This window comes from Marmota marmota, unplaced genomic scaffold (assembly GCF_001458135.2).
Source record: "Marmota marmota marmota unplaced genomic scaffold, marMar, whole genome shotgun sequence".
In the NCBI taxonomy this organism is placed as follows: domain Eukaryota; kingdom Metazoa; phylum Chordata; class Mammalia; order Rodentia; family Sciuridae; genus Marmota; species Marmota marmota.
In genome coordinates this window covers 35841017-35857590 of record NW_025999932.1, presented here as the reverse complement: position 1 = coordinate 35857590, position 16574 = coordinate 35841017, and the positions used below count along the sequence as shown (strand labels likewise).

General features: G+C 32.8%; 1 protein-coding gene across 3 annotated transcripts in view; it reads right to left on the bottom strand.

The window, feature by feature from the left end:
• The window catches only part of Ints6 (integrator complex subunit 6), a 62975-nt gene that overhangs the window by 11206 nt on the left and 35195 nt on the right, over positions 1-16574 (bottom strand). For 2 of the 3 annotated variants that reach the window (XM_015484257.2, XM_015484256.2), the window contains 8 exons: positions 16374-16557; positions 10963-11088; positions 9506-9660; positions 5421-5573; positions 5157-5289; positions 3976-4070; positions 1791-1901; positions 614-829 (listed from right to left, as the gene is read on the bottom strand). In XM_015484257.2, the coding sequence (XP_015339743.1) occupies positions 614-829; positions 1791-1901; positions 3976-4070; positions 5157-5289; positions 5421-5573; positions 9506-9660; positions 10963-11088; positions 16374-16452 (1068 nt within the window). In that variant the 5' untranslated portion in view covers positions 16453-16557. Of the gene's footprint in view, positions 1-613; positions 830-1790; positions 1902-3975; positions 4071-5156; positions 5290-5420; positions 5574-9505; positions 9661-10962; positions 11089-14702; positions 14741-16373; positions 16558-16574 lie in introns of those variants that run through there. The other variant, XM_048800895.1, reaches the window with a different exon arrangement.

The following is a 16574-nucleotide window of genomic DNA, read 5'->3' as shown; positions in this document are numbered from 1 at the left end:
TCCTCACATATAGTCAACTAGTTTTTAACAAAGGTGCTAAAATAATTAAGTTGATTTTTAAAAAGTCTTTTAAACACAGGATGCTGGAACAATCAGACATTCACTGTGGTTACTGTAGCTTTATAGTGAGTTTTATAATCAGATGGTGTAAGTCCTCTTATATTATTCTTCTTTTTCAAAATTGTTTTAGCTATTCTAGAACCTTTACATTTCCATATGTTTTAAAATTAGCTTGCCTATTTTTACAAAAAAAAAATTGCTGGGATAAATTTAGTTTCAATAAGTATTCATAAAGCATTTTAGGGTCATCAGTATAGGTACCAGATCATATTGAATTCTATCATTAACTCCGTGGCTCAATTTCTAAACCACTATTTTTCAATTATAAAATGAATAAGTTCATTCTTCATCAATTCACCCATTCATTCACATACCATGCATAACTTTATTTAATTCTGAAATCCAATAATTCAATGATAGTTCTAATGATTATTATTCTGCAGAGGTAGAGAAGTACTTTCCAAAGTCTCAACAAACTGAATGTCAACAGAAAATTTGATTTATTCAATTATACAACAGAACATAACTATAGTACTGCTAAATCGAATATTACCTTATTTAGTAAAGCAACTTGGAACCCAGTGTATTCCTTCATATTAAGGTCTAGCAGTCTGTGAGGGATATCCTCTGAAATTCCCTGGAGCAACTGTTGAAAATCTTTCCTATATGCCATTGATAAACCATGTGATCGGCTGCGGACTTTAATTCCTGTTTCCTGTACTACTTTTTTGCCTACAGATCCAATGACTCGATCAGATTCTATTTTGGCCTAAAGTAAAAACAAAGAAGAATTTTCTCGATAAAATCTTGATAAATCAGATACCAATAGGCATGATCTTCTATAAATTAAGTATTTACTGTGTTTTTCAAAATAAGGAATTAAAACCTGAAGCAAACATAATTTATGTCAAGTACTAGGGAAACTAAATGCAGTTTAAACAATAAGGTTTTGTGATTCTGTATCATTACAAATTTAAACTTTTGAAGCACAACAAATACAATTTTTTAAAAGATTAATACCTATTATACTTAAACCTCATAGTGTAAATGCTCTATAAATGAAAATGTATATTCAGAGGTCATAGGAAATTAGGAAGAAAAAACCTCATCAATATTTGCTTAACGACATCATATAACGAAGCATTCACAGATATGGCAAATAGTAATGCAGCTTTTTCCTGGAAAGTAAATAGCAATATTTTGATTCCTCGCATTTTGATTAGCAATTATGATAGAGATATCAGAAATACTGAAAAAATTATGTACTGCATAAGACATTAATAATTTGGCAGGCAGTTAAACTGTATATTGCTTGACAATCACAGTATCTACCAATGTGGCTTAAAGGCAGAAAAATAAAATTTAGTGTTTTTACAAACACTTCAACAGAAATTGGTAATTTTTTCCTAAGAAAAATAACTTTCTAGTCAAATTTCTCAAAAGAAAACCTAGGTATGATCACATAAAAGAAATCTATGACCACAGTAATGAAGCCATGTTATAAATTAGGAATTACTATAAAACTTTTAAAGCAACAGTTCAAAACACTGACTTGAGACAAACCATTTTAATATATGATTCATGGTTTTAAAATGTTAATATATTAACATGAGAGAATTAATATAAGGGAACTTCATTAGAACCATCTAAAACTAGCCTTTCACCAATTAACCGTGTTAGTTAAATCTATCCAATTACTTAACGGCTCACTTCTATTTTTTTGACATTACCTGTTGACTCAATTTTTTGAGGTATGAAATGACACTATAACTGAGTCCATACTCCATACTGTCTGCTATTAGGTTAGGTGCTCCCATCATTCTAACAGCTTTTTTCAAGGGCTATGGGAAAAAAGGAAACATAATTCAATATTAAGCATGTTAAAAATTCATGGCCCATGTATACACTTTATTTTTAAAAATTCTCCAAAATAATTTCTGCTTCTTTTCCTCCAAAAGTAAATAATATAGCTATATTTGTATTAAAGTAAAATGTATGTCAGTGGCAAAAAGAGCATCTGAAATAGTTAAAAAGGAATAGAGGTCAAAATAATAATTCTCAAGGCAAGAAGGGTGAAGTACTAGACTATTTAACCACTGAGAAATATTCATTTGGAAGAAACAGGAGACACACTATAGAGGAAGATGTGATAAAACTTGGGTATTTAAGTGAAAAGAAAAATACTTAAGGAAAATACAAGATTTCTACCTTAGATAACTGGATGGGCAGTGACTCAATCACTCACAAGCTATATGACCTTGAACCAAGTTATGTAACTTCTTTATGCCTCAATTTCTCACAAGTAAAATGGGGATAATAATACTACCTGCCTTTCTAAGGTTGTCATGGGATTACAAAATGTAAATCACTTATAAAAGCATCTGGCACACAAGTAAGCATTCAATGGGTGCTAACAATTACTATTACTATCATTAACTTAGCTAAAAATGAAACAAGCTCTGAAGAAAAAAATGAGGAAAAAAATCTAAATTTATAATAGATATGATACAGTGAAAAACTTTCAATTGTAAGAACAGACTAATTGAGAACTTTGTGCAATTAAAAAAAAAATCTCTGACAAATTAGAAAGTGTATGAGCACTGGTATCAATCTGGAATCAAATTCCAGCTCTGATATTTAATACCCATGCAGCTTTGGCCAAGTCCTCAGAGTTGCTATGAAACATAAATGAGTCAACATATGCACCAAGTTTTCTTCCCCATTCACTCTTATACACGGAAGGTACTCTGTGCTAGACGTTCAATATAAGTTATCTCTTATAACCATAAAATGTTATGATTTTCAAAGCTCAAGAAATTATAATCTTCTAGTTATATTAGGGACCATTTAGAAAGTTATAGCAAAAAGCTGTAGTATTTCTGCAAAAGCAGAAGTTGGGGCTGGGGATGTGGTTCAGTGGTAGAGCACTTGCCTAGTATGCACAAGGCCCTGGATTCCATCCCCAGCACTGCAAAAAACAACAAAAAAGGCAGAATATTTAAAAGTGGTTTAGTGTTTTTGTTAAGAAGTTACTTTTCACAAACTAAATAAATGTATTTAATAAACCATGTTATTAGTCTAACTATGATCCACTAGTTTTAAAGTAGTCCAGTCTTCTAAAAGTGTATGGTTCTATGAGCATACCTTATTCACCTAAAAAGGTATTCTAGATGTTTTAGAAAATAATACAACACACATCACTTTTTCACCCTTAAAAATAATTATAAACCTACAATTTTAAAGGTAGTACAACAACCAAGGTTAAAAGTATACATTCTTTTTGTTTTTCCTGGTAGCAGGGATTGAATACAGGGGCACTTAGCCACTATGTCACATCCCTAGCCATTTTTATTTTTTTAATTTTGAGACAGGATCTCACTAAGTTGCTGAGGCTGGCTTTGAACTTGCAATCCTTCTGCCTCATTCTCCCAAGCCACTGGGCTTATAGGCATACACTACCGCTCCCAGCTAAAAGCATAATTCTAAAGCCAGACTCCTTCTAAAGGCAGACTGAATTCTGGTATCTCTCGTCCACCCACATATTAGCTATGTAGCCTTGGAAAAGTTAACTTAACCTTTTAGTGCTTTAGTTCCCTCATCTGTGAAACAGGAAAATAACCATTTCTAAGAACCTCATAGGTTGACTATGTGAACTAAATGAAGTAACGTGTAAAGTGCTTTAAGACAGTACCTGGCCTAGGGAAAGCACTACATAAATGTTCTCATGATCATGATTCATTATTCTGTAAATCACTGAAACCTGTCTTTATCATTACATCTATGCCAGTCATTTGTACACTCAATTTTCAAGGCATTTAAACTATAACAGCAATAAATGAAAACTTATAACACCTACAATAAGTTATTAGCACAATATAAAATTTTATAACATTCAACTTTTAATAATATTCTTACCCCGAGATAGTAGGGAGGCATTGTCTTCAAATAACTTTCGAATGACTGTCTCCATTTCAATGTTGGTTTTGCTTTATGCACTTTAAACAAGTCATCTAGAAATATATAGTGAATAAACTATCATCACATGTTGTTTTCACACATAAAAGCCAAATCGAAGAGTTTCCTCTTTGAAGTCCGCTTTGTTACTTGTGAGACAGTAAAATCAGTCAAACGTTTTTAACAAAATTAAAAGCGGTAAAATCTCTAGATTTGGTGTTTAATACCATTTTGAAAATGAAAAGGTGCCAACTACAGTTGAAACATTTAATAATAAAGTAGAATAAAAAATATACAAGGAAACCCATGCCCTGTTTAACCTAGACACCAAACAATTTGTTTGAAGAAAGAAGTATGCGAATACTTTCTATTTTATTTTTTAAAATGTTTTGGTACTGGACACTGAACCCAGGGGTACTTTACCATGGAGCCACATCCCTATCTTTTTAATTTTCAATTTTGAGACCGGTTCTCATTAAGTTGCTGAGACAGGCTTAAACTTTGGATCCTCGTGCCTCAGCCTCCTAAGTGGCTAGGATTATAAGCATGTGCCACCATTTCTGGCAACATTTTCTATTAAAACATATTTACTAATATTCTGACTGTAACTTGAAAATCTGATCCTTTTCATGGAGGAAATGAAGTTTTCTCCAGTAATACTCCTCAAAATATGACATCCAGATAGTACCTAGAAACTAACCTCAAGCTTTCTTGTAACATTTTGGAACCGATTCTTTTGCTGAATATATTTGATAAATGAAGATAAAGTTATATAAATTGCTTAGAAAATACACTCAGATTTTGTGAATGTAGTATGCACCTACAAAATGTTTAATGCACCAAAAGAAATCCTATATCGTGATTCTGTGTAAGAACTCAGTTACAGAAAAACTAGCATATTTAATTAAAAAAATTTAAATACAAATACCTTCATTAGTTTATAGAATAAAATATATTTCAGTATCAACTTTCAATTTGTCACAAGTATGACAGATTGTTATAAAACTTTCCTTAAATAGGCTTAATATTTTAAAGTGTTAAAATATTTTCATTAATTTTTCAGAATGAAAATTACTAAGGAATATTCTCAAAGTTCATCCTTAGGAAAAATTTTATATGTGAGAACATGATGAGTGACTTACCTAAAAGGGGAAGGAGAACTGGATAATTGTAAGGCATCACAAATAAATTGACACAGTTCAGTGCTGTACTGGCTTTCAAGTAACCAAAAGGATGACCAAGTTCACTATATTTTGCACTATTGCTCACATATACCTGTTAAAAATAGTGGTTAATATTTCATATTAATAACCTTCAAAAAAACGTTATGCAAGCCACTGGTTCAATTTAGCTTTTCAAGAACCATTTCATTTAAAATTTTTGATCAATATAGTTATTTAGCTTACCTGCCAACATGTTTGAGGAGATTTCCTTTCCAGGATAAACTGAGTCAGCGGTGAAGGTTCCAACTCATATTTGTCAAAAGGCAGTTTGTCTATAACCATTGGTTCACAGTCTGTACAGGAAAACTTCACTACGGGATGAGATGTACGAGGTGGCTACAAGGGAAAGTCTTGGTATTAATATTTACACAAAATACCAGAAACAACTCACTTTAAGTATCTTTGCCTATCAAAAGGTACTCAGTTCCTTAGTGTTGCTAATGAGTTCAATTTACTACTAAAAGAACCATTAAACTGAAATTCTTGAATTATATAATATTCACAAGAAAAAGACAAAACACTTTAAAATCCATATATAATGAAAATCTTTTTAAGTCTTAAAATCAAATTTATCAGAAGCTAAATACAAAATTTTGTAATTAAGTATTCAATTAATTTTTATATTCAAGATATAAGAAACGTATAGAAACTCCCAAGTCCTCATTTGAAACAATTTAATGACTTGTACAGAGTAGTAATTTGGTAGTTTCCAAACTAATTATACACCTTGATCAAATTTTACAACACTATTCAGATATATATTTATGTTATTAATATAGATGTACATCATAAATACATAAGTAACAAAGTAACCAAAATGATGACCACTTCACTATATTTTGCACTACTGCTAAGAAATCTCAAGATGTAGCCCTATAGCTCTTATTTGCTTCACAATTGGTGAAGTTTTTAGTGAGAGGACCATAAGGGATAAAACAAAGTGCTTTTTAAATTAATTATTAGTTAGGAGAAAATAAAACCACTAATCTAAGTTCTAGTGTTTCCTTCCCTATTTCCCAGTGGATTATCCCTGTGGTATACACAGGATTATCCCTGTGGTATACACAGGTTATCCCTGTGGTATACGAACTCTGCTTTAGAGACCCCCGTACCAGGTGTAAAAAACATAGTATTAAAAAAAGGTATGTAATGCTATTTATTATTTAATAATTCCATTGGCTTCAGTTACTGTCTGTACCCTGGTGGCTCTCAATTCTACTGTGGGGGACCAGATCTACTTTATTTAAGTATACAACTATTTATTTGATGTAAACTAAATCTTCTAAAGGTCCCTCAGATACATTATATCTTAATTCATTATATTTCCCCAAATCACAAAACCTGTTCTAAAAACCTAAATACTATCCTTGATACTGCACACACCCCCCACATCTATATTTAACTGTCACAAAGACCTAAGTAAAATAACACTGATTCCAAAACAGCAGGTGTATAGTACTAGTTGCTGTCTTTGGTCAAGAACAAATTCTCAACTCTCTAGAAACTTTAATTCAAGTCTTTATATTTCTCAGAGTAGACTAATACAACTCTTTTATATAAATAGTCTCCTTAATGTAGTCAGCCCACTCCAATCAATCCTGCTGCCATAAAATATAAATATGCTCATATGATTTTCCTACCTAAAATTATCCAAATAACTTTACTATTAAATAATTATTTATTTCATTATTTATTTAACTTATTAAAATTACTTTTACCAATAAAAGTAATATCAATCATCTAAAATAGGGTCCAGACTTTTTTCATGTCACATACACACAAGATTCTAGATGATCTGTTCCCTGTCTTTCCACCACATTGCATACAGACAGACCCTGTGCTCCAATTCTTCAATAGGTCATCACCTTTCTTGACTATGTTTTCACATATTAACCCTACTACTTTCACATATTAATGATCATTTTCTCCTTTGCATATTGCCATTACACTAAATTCTTAAGAATGATTTTGGAAGAATCAATCTCTAAGAGACTTTCCTGAAACTCCCCACCACCCTGTGCTCTAAACACACAAGGCAGTGAGGACCCACCTCCTCTGGCTTTGTTCCACCCCTCTATTAAGTTGAAACACTGTACTCTGAGTTGCCTGTATGGATATGTTACCCATGGTGAGGTTTAAGAAGCTAAGTAAATAGCTGGGTGCAGTGGAGGCTGAGGCAGAAGGATAGTAAGTTCCAGGCCAGCCTGGGCAACCTAGCAAACCCCTGTTTCAAAATAAAAAGGTCTGAGGATACAGCTTAGTGGTAAAGCATCCTGGGTTCAATTCCCAGGGGGGAAAAAAGGTTAAGTATTGTCTTATTTCTCTTGTGCTTCTGTACCTAGCTACATCTAATATGTTTTAGTCTGTGAAACATTTATTTTTTATAATGAAAATACTGAGATTCAAAAGGAAAAGCAGAGGGAAAAATCCTCTAAAACTTAGTAAAGAAATCTTAGACATATTTCATCTTATCCCCTAACAATGCTATGAGATAGGAGCTATCTCAACAGATGGGAAACTGAGGCTTAGAAGAAAATAATTAACCAAAGGTGCATAGCCTTCAGAACCAATTTCTAATAAATCACATTCAGTAGTAACACTTCTTGTCTGATAGTTATAATTTATAAAATTACTTCCCCTGAGAACCTTGAGTTACTAAATTTTGCCAGTTTTTTCTCCAATATTATCTCATTTTGATGATTCTCTCTTCTGTCATCTTAATTCAAAACTCTTAGTATCTCCTATGTGAACCATATCATTAGCCCTATATGTAATCTCCCTGCCTTCCACCTCACTCCTTTTAATTTGCCACACTTAACACCAACCACGTTTATTTTTCTAAAGTGACACTGTTAAAAAAACATCTTCAATTGTTCTTGGAATCCCACTAGAAAAAAGCTCACATTCCATAACCTTGCTTTTAAAGTCATTAGCAATTTAGCTAATAGCATTCTCAATTTCCTACACATGTAGGACATGCCCAGCTACTTGTTACTCCTCTAAATATACTACGTTCTTTTTTACTTCCATACTTTTTTCTCATAGTATTTCTACGTCCAACTGAAATCCTACTTACTTTCTATGGCTTTTAACAATTTGCAATAGACCACCAGAGCAATATTAGTAAGTAAGGATTTGAATTTCTTTTCATTAAGGTCTGCCAAGTACCATATGTACTGCTGAAGGTATTAAATATAATAAAAGATATAAAAAAATAGCATTTCTTACAAATATGGATGGTAAGAGTTAAAATGGGTCAGAAAAGAAAGGAAAACTACCAAAGAAACTGAAAAGCTTCTCTATAAGGCCACACTAAAACCAGACTACAATGGTTCAATTTAAAAAAAGAAAATAAACCAAAATGCCTCAATGAAATTTCTAAGACCTTAATTTCTTGTTGTACTTCATTAAATCCCTAATGAATAAACACCTAATGGACCTAAGTTTACAAATTTTGTGTAACTGATATAAGATTTAAGGTACAAAAGGTTTCAAAAGGGTTCTGCTTAATTCATAAATAATAGTTGCATGGAAAATTTTTAAAGGCTGTTTAATGCTTTTTGAAATATAACTCTTATCTTCTAAGTAAAAAAAAAAAAAAAACTCTGTCATGTTCTCCCAATAGAATATCCCTTGGCGTCCTCAGATAGTAGAAAAAAACGAAAGTAAAGAAAAAAAAAAAACACCTAAGATAAAACAAAATGCACCAAGAAGACCAAAAAGAATTAATAAAATATAACATATTATCAGAAACATATAATGAATACTGATAATTCACCATAATCACTGAATAAACTTCACTGTTCCTAAAAATAATTTATACAAACAAGACTAGAAAATCATTTCTAACTTAAATTTCTAAGTTGCAACACTGAACATAACTAAAATCAGACAAGTCAACATCAATTTCTGACTAAGACCTGAAAGACTGCAGGCAAACTGTTAGAACAATTTCCTAAGCCTTCATTTAAATTTCAAATTGCGTCCCAGAGACAAATCCACATGCTACATTATGTTTAGAGTCCAAAAAGGAAATCTTATTGCATTTATGACTCTGTATCCAGATGCCAATAACAAAATATAAGCACAGTATTAGATTCTAAAGGGAACAGATGCCTTTTTTTCTTACTGGTTCGTTATGAATACAATATACTACAGCATATGATGGCACTTTGAACATCTGTCTAACAAATGAGCCACACCTTTAACTGACAATAATACTTAGAAATAATACAAAAGGTGGATATAGTCATCTCTCTGGTACTTACTAGTGTTGGAGAATTCTGATCTGGCCAAAAAGATTCTGGAACAGGCCAATGACCTATAGGAACCCCAGTTTTAGGATTTGGTCTGACATATATGAGTTTGTGACAGCTATGCCAAGGCTGAGATCCAAAAGGCCTTGATATATCCGGCTGCCCGTCTGTACCAGAGATGTTAAGACAAAGAAAGCATATATCATTAGAGGGAAAAAAAAAAAAGAAAAATTAAATTATTCATTATTACTTAACTGTAAAATATCCTAAAATTCGTTCATTTCTGGATTTCCCTTTTTTTTTAATATGGCAGAATAGGATGACTGCTTAACATTTAAATTAGATTGCAATTCACTAGACATAAAATCTGTAAATTCCAAATACGAGTTCATCAGTTGAAAGAAGGTCCCATAGCATCCTCTGCTTGTCCATCAGAACAATACTTTATGAAACTCATCTGTTTAATGAATGAAGCCATTTCACCACCAAGCAACTAATTTGCCACCTTCATTTAGAGTCCCAAAACAGTGTCAAAACAAGTGCTAGGCACACAGAAAATATTGTTTAAGTATTGCTAGTTGAATATTCCTTATAAATCATTTTAAACTAAAGCCTAATAAAATAATATGCAAACTTAAATTCAAATCAACTGCCTTTAATCTAGAATAATTCTAGCAAAATTTTAATAATTCTCTTCAACAATATAGTAAACATTTACTTAGTTGCCTAAGCCAAGTATTAAAATAATTTTAAAATGAATATATTCTAACAATTTAAATTTAATTAAAACCAGACACAATCATATAACTTAAGTCATATACCTACAATCTTTCATCTCTGACCTTTCTCTTCTTCCATGATCACTCCAGTGCATCACCTCTATCAAGTGTCATTAATGTCTTTCTAATTCTTGAAGTTTCATACAATACATAAGGTTTCAGATATAAAATATCCAAATGGTTCTTAGACCTACTGACTATTGCAAATAGTTCACAATCACAGAAGCTAAGAATATAGCCAAGAGGGGCTGAGTTAAAAGAATCAAGCTTAATGGCAAAGGCTGGTTCTTCATTTTTGGACCCACAGAAACCATTAGGTTCTGATCAACTTAACCCTTCGAACAATAGTAGGAATTAAATATCGATAGTTGAACACTCTGATAATTAAGGAACATGCTAAAAACAAATAGAAAGAAACAATGATATAATAATATTAAAAAGCAAAACTAGAATTTGCTTATTAAAAAGGTGTTTGACTCTTACTAAAATTAAAGGCTATAAACAATAATTAATATAAAAAGGTAATCTACTGAACCACCCCTCAGTTTACCTTGACTTTCCTATTTCATATTCCCTTCTATCTTCTCAATACTTGGCCTTATTAATCTTAAGGCCAATACACAGCAATTTTTCTCTTCCAATAATTGATAAAGCAAGTTTAGAATGTCTATAAGAAAAGTGCAATCATACCTTCTACAGGGGAAGGATCTGGTCCTGCTTTTTCAAAGTTTATTACCACCCCACTTTGTACTTTCTGCACCAAGGACTCCAGACATTGATTAAGCATTCTTGGAGAACATACAGAGTATGAGCGGCCTGAGATTAAAAAAAATAATAAAAATAAATTAGGTAGACTAGTTGTAAGAATTCCTGCCTTTAGCGAGAACTATGGTGAGTGAGGTTTCTGATAATGCTAACAAAAAATTCAATGGTAAAGTTGACTTATTTCATAATCTTAAGGAAGAATGAACAAAAATTATTATTTCCAACCTCCCCAAAATCCCATGTTATGAGAATACATAGTTTTTTTTTTTCCTTTTAATTATAGGTAGATTAAATATAAAATCTTGGTCTCAACAAACCACAGTGTGGTGGTTGGGGAACTATGCATCCTCTCTATGAGCACTATCTCCAATTATTATCCAATATAATTGGTCTTCAGTATACATATACACAAATAACATCTAGTAGTAAAAATTCCCCCCAAATATTATTCCCATTAACAAAGATTTATCCCTAAGACTGATGCAAAGTACATGGAAGATTCTAAATAACTGCTTATCTCGTCTACTGGCAGTTACTATATATTTTAAACATTGCACTTTAATATATAAATGGTAGCATGTACATTTCTGAACTTCATTTGGCTTATATACTTTAACATTACCAATCTTAAATTAATTCCCCTTTTGAACATTTTAATCTACAAAAAGCACTAAAATGCTAGCAATTAAAAAAAAAACAACAATAATAATTTAGAGCTGGGGATATGACTCAATGGCACACGCTGGACTAGTATGTATAAGGCCCTGGGTTTGCTCCCCAGAATGGTCAAAAACCCCCAACCTTTCCCCAAAATATACTAGTGGGAATAATTTAAACAGATTTTCAGCACAAATATCTAGATCTTTGCAGTTTGATATTGTGGACAAGAGCTAGATGTGGCTATTTAAACTTGAAATATGGCTAGTCCAAAATGACTTGTACAGTAAGTATAAACTATACACTGATTTTGTAGACCTGGTGTGAAAAATGTAAATTTCATGTTGAAATAATATTTGGGATATACTGATTTAAACAAAATATCATTAACAATTTCACCTGCTACTTTTATCTTTAGTGTGGCTACTATGAAATTTATAACAACATATGAAAACTGAATTATATTTGTTATACAATGCTGATCCAGACCAACACTAAAAACCTTGATAGCTAAAAATCTTCAACCTACTATCTTACAATGTTATTTGTAATAAGCTTGACATGCAGTCTTATCAATAATTTCAGAACATAAGCTACATATATTTGACACATCAAAGTACCAATATTAACTTATTTTTTAATGTGATTTGTAAAGGTTGCTAAGAAAACATTAGGTAGTAGTGACTCAAATCCTCAAAGTTACCTTTACTTTGAAAATAAGTAGTATATCACAAACAATTCACCTGTATATAATAAATGTAATCAAAAAATACCTACCAATTACTGAATCTGAATGTGTCTAGCACTGTCTTGTTTTTTTTTTTAAAGAGAGAGAGAGATTTTTTTTTAATATTTATATTTTTTTTAGTTTTCGGTGGACACAACATCTTTATTTTATTTTTATGCGGTGCTGAGGATCGAACCCAGTGCCTCTGCGCGAGCCACATCCCTAGCCCCTGTCTTAATTGTTTTGTCATGTAATTTATTTATTCCTAGCAACAACTCTATGGGCTATTTCTCCATCTTACAAATGAGAAAACAGACCACTTATTCAAGTTAGTACAGTGATACAGCCAAAATTCAAACCAGGGTATTGTAATACAAGTATTAGAAATTTATTCTGGGTATCTCTAAAACCCCTGCCTCTCCCCAGTGTACCCATCTAAATTTATGGCATAGTCATTCATCTCTAGTTGTTCAAGCCAACTGAATCATCTGGGAATCAATTCTTGATTCCTTCTTCCCTTGTCCTCATCCTTATTTGCATCTGTCTACTTCTTACCACCTCTAAGTCTAGCACTCAATTAAAGTAGTCACCTCTTGTCTCCCTGTTTCCATTCTTGCCACTCTACAGTGCATTCTCATCTAAAAGCTGAAGTAATGTATCAGAAATAGAAAGATCTGCTTCCCTCTAATGGCTTCCCATCACACTAGGAAAATAAAAAATATTTTATTATGACCTAAAAGGCAATTCAATATTTTGTCCCTGCCTGTTACAGTTTGTATATGAGGTCCTCCTCCTCCCACAAAGCCTCTGTGTTAATGCAGAAATGTTCAGAGGTAAAATGATTAGATTGAGAGCTGTGACCTAATAGGTCTATCCTATTTGCATGGGCTGACAGGTAGAATCTATAGGCAGGTGGGTCACCCTGGAAGAGTTCATCTTCCTTGTGGCCCCTTTTCCTTCTCTCCCCAACACCCCATTCCCTTCCTCCCTCCCACTCTGCTTCCTGGAGAATATGAATGGAGCAGCACTCCTCTATCATGCCCTCCTACCATGAGGCCTGCCTCATCTTGGGCTCAGAGCAATGGAGTTGGCTCACTATAGACTGAACCTCTGAAACCATGAGCCAAAATAAACCTTTACTCCTTTAATTTGTCCTGGCAGGTATTTTGGTCACAGTGATGAAAAGTTGACTAACACACTGCTTCTCTCTAAACCTAGATATTATTCTCTACTTCTATATATGTTTTGGCCACATCAGCCTTCCCATTACTCCTACTTACACACAGCACATCTCTTCCCTTACTACTTCCTCTTTATAGATTTCCCTGAGGTTTAACTGAATCTTTCAAAACTCTGCTCAAATGTCACTTCCTAACTACCTAAGAATACTCATTCTCTTGGGGCTAGGGTTGTGGCTCAGGGGTAGAGCACTCGCCTAGCATGCTTGAGGCACTGAGTTTGATCCTCAGCACCACATATATGCAAAATAAAGATATTGTGTCTACTTAAAACTAAAAAATAAATATTAAAAAAAAGAATACTCATTCTCAGTCTCAAGTTGCTCTCTACACCCAAATCCTTAATTTTTCCTCTTCATAGTAGGCGGCACCCCCCAAAATGCGATTTATTCATTTGACATGATTATTATCTGTTATAACCCAGTCCAAAGATATAAGTTTTCTGTCTATTGTTCTTAATGTATTTCCAGCATCTAGAACACTTATTAGGCACAAAGTAAGCACTCATGAAATTACCTGATAATACAAGAACAATGCACACAATGACAATTGCATATTTTTAAAAGCATAAACAAAAATATAATAACATACTAATTATTTTGGCAATATAGGTGAATTTTTCTAATTTTTCCTTAATAAACATGGATTACTCTTTAATGGGAAATATTAATGCTCACGCACTAATACAACCTTCCTCGCACTAAGTTAAAAAAAAACAACAACACAGGAATTGTTAGTATTGTTCACATATTTGTATAGTAAAATACCAATGGATATTCACTTTTTTGTCGTTACTACTTTTCTGGTGGCATTCTCTCCAAACCTTTCTTTAGTGAACATTCTTTCTTTTAAATTAAAAAAGAAAGATAAACATTATTCAGATATATGAAAAGGTGAGTGGCATTTGTGCAGTTTCCCATTACTGCTTGCAAGAGCATGAAAAAGGGCAAATGAACAAACACATGAGGAAGGATCCAGGAAGTATATTTAGGGAAAACTTCCAAATTTCTTGACTAAAATTTTGGGTCATTGAAAGATATTACCAAGGGTGACTTCGGAATCTTCTCCTCTGGAGATGTTCCTTTCAAAGAATAAACAAAATAACTTTAGTACATTACTGCCCAAAGGCAAGGATATCAACTACTACATGATTCTCAAGGTTCTTTTCAGACCCTTTCTGACTGTACCACTCACTTGATTTCACACTCTGAATATTCTTGATCATTGAAGAAAAAAGTTATAGTACATACAGTGTGCCATAACTTCATCATAATTCTAAGTTCAAACTAAGTAATTCATAGTAAGAAATTTCCAACCTGAGAATGTCTAAATTACATCCTTAAAGCCCTTTGCAATCTGTTAAATAAAAACCTTAGAGTTTAAAGGGGGGGGGGTGGATTTTAACAAGTAGGTCAGTTCAAAGCTGAAAACTAAAATTTCATGAATACAAATGTAGATCTCCAAAGAAACCATAGAGACTCTATCACTGAACAATGTTATACATGTATAGGAAATTGCTATCAGTGAATTTGTAAAATTTAGATGACAAGCTGTCCCTCAAAAAAATACACACATACATTTTTAAAAATTCTGTAAACTGTGAAGGCATTACAACAGTTCAGAGTATTCTATAAAATGGGAGCATTAACAGTATGAATAACAATTATCTCATCCACTTCTATGTATGTGTAGGGCTGTGCGTGTGTGTGTCTGTGTGTATGCGGCTAATCGTTTTTGCCTGAGAAATTTGCAGATTTATGAAATCCATAGAATTTTAGAACAAAGACATTTAAAATATTAATTAGAACTTGTATTTTCTCTGAACTTACTTAGCTAATCTCTCAGTAGAGCACTGATTGTGTCTAAAGACTTTGTTGGAGGTCCCTCTCATAGTTCAAATTTTAGTATCAAATTTCTTAGGTGAGAACTACAATGTTCCCTGAAAACAAAAACCCCATGTATTTCTTATTCATTACTTTAGCTCTGCTGGGCCGGGGTTGTGGCTCAGTGGTAGAACACTTGCCTAGCATGCATGAGGTACTTGGGTTCAATCCCGGGCACCACATAAAAAAATAAAAATAAAAAAATAAATTACTGCAGCTCTGAACCATGGAACAATAGCTGGCGCACAGTAGGCATTTGATATATATCTATATGAAATTAATCCACTTGTTAACCAATTTCACATTGTAGAACACCTGTGACTGTTATATAAGATCCTAATTTATGTGCAGTAAACATGGTGGCTACTTGACTTGATGAATAAGTGATAAAAAAGCTGGATAAAACCTCTTGCCCATTTCCTTTAACCTATCTAATCTCCTTACCTCTGAGAAAAACATCACTTAACCAGGCATATCCCATCAAATGGGTAATGAAATGCTTCTAAAAACATAGTTCACAGAAAATAATGCTTTATCATTTCAAAATCATTGACAATTTTTGTAGGTAGGAAAATTTAAGAACATCAAATATCAGAATTTTCTATATGGATAAAAAAATTACCATTCATTATGAGACCAACAGTAACCACAAGTATTCAAATCAAGATCACAGACCATCATTAATAATTGCAATTTAAAACCATACGTGTATTAATTCCTAATATTTAACTTGTTAAACAAAAACAAACATGGAATTTTTAAAACCTACATTTTAACTCTTCAGATAAACACTGCTTTAAGTCACTGAATTACTACCAGCAAAAAACTTACCGCCTGTCACTTCACACATTGGTGTGATTGCAGAGTCATCCAAAGGCACACCTGTCAACTGCTCTGATTCTACTGACATGGTGCCAGGCAACCGCAACACTAATGCAAACAGTCTCTGATCCCAACGAAAAGGTTCCTTGGTCAGTTCACTTCCAGGCAAAGGGGAATTAAGAGGTAAGTGGAGCTGAAAATAATGGAGGG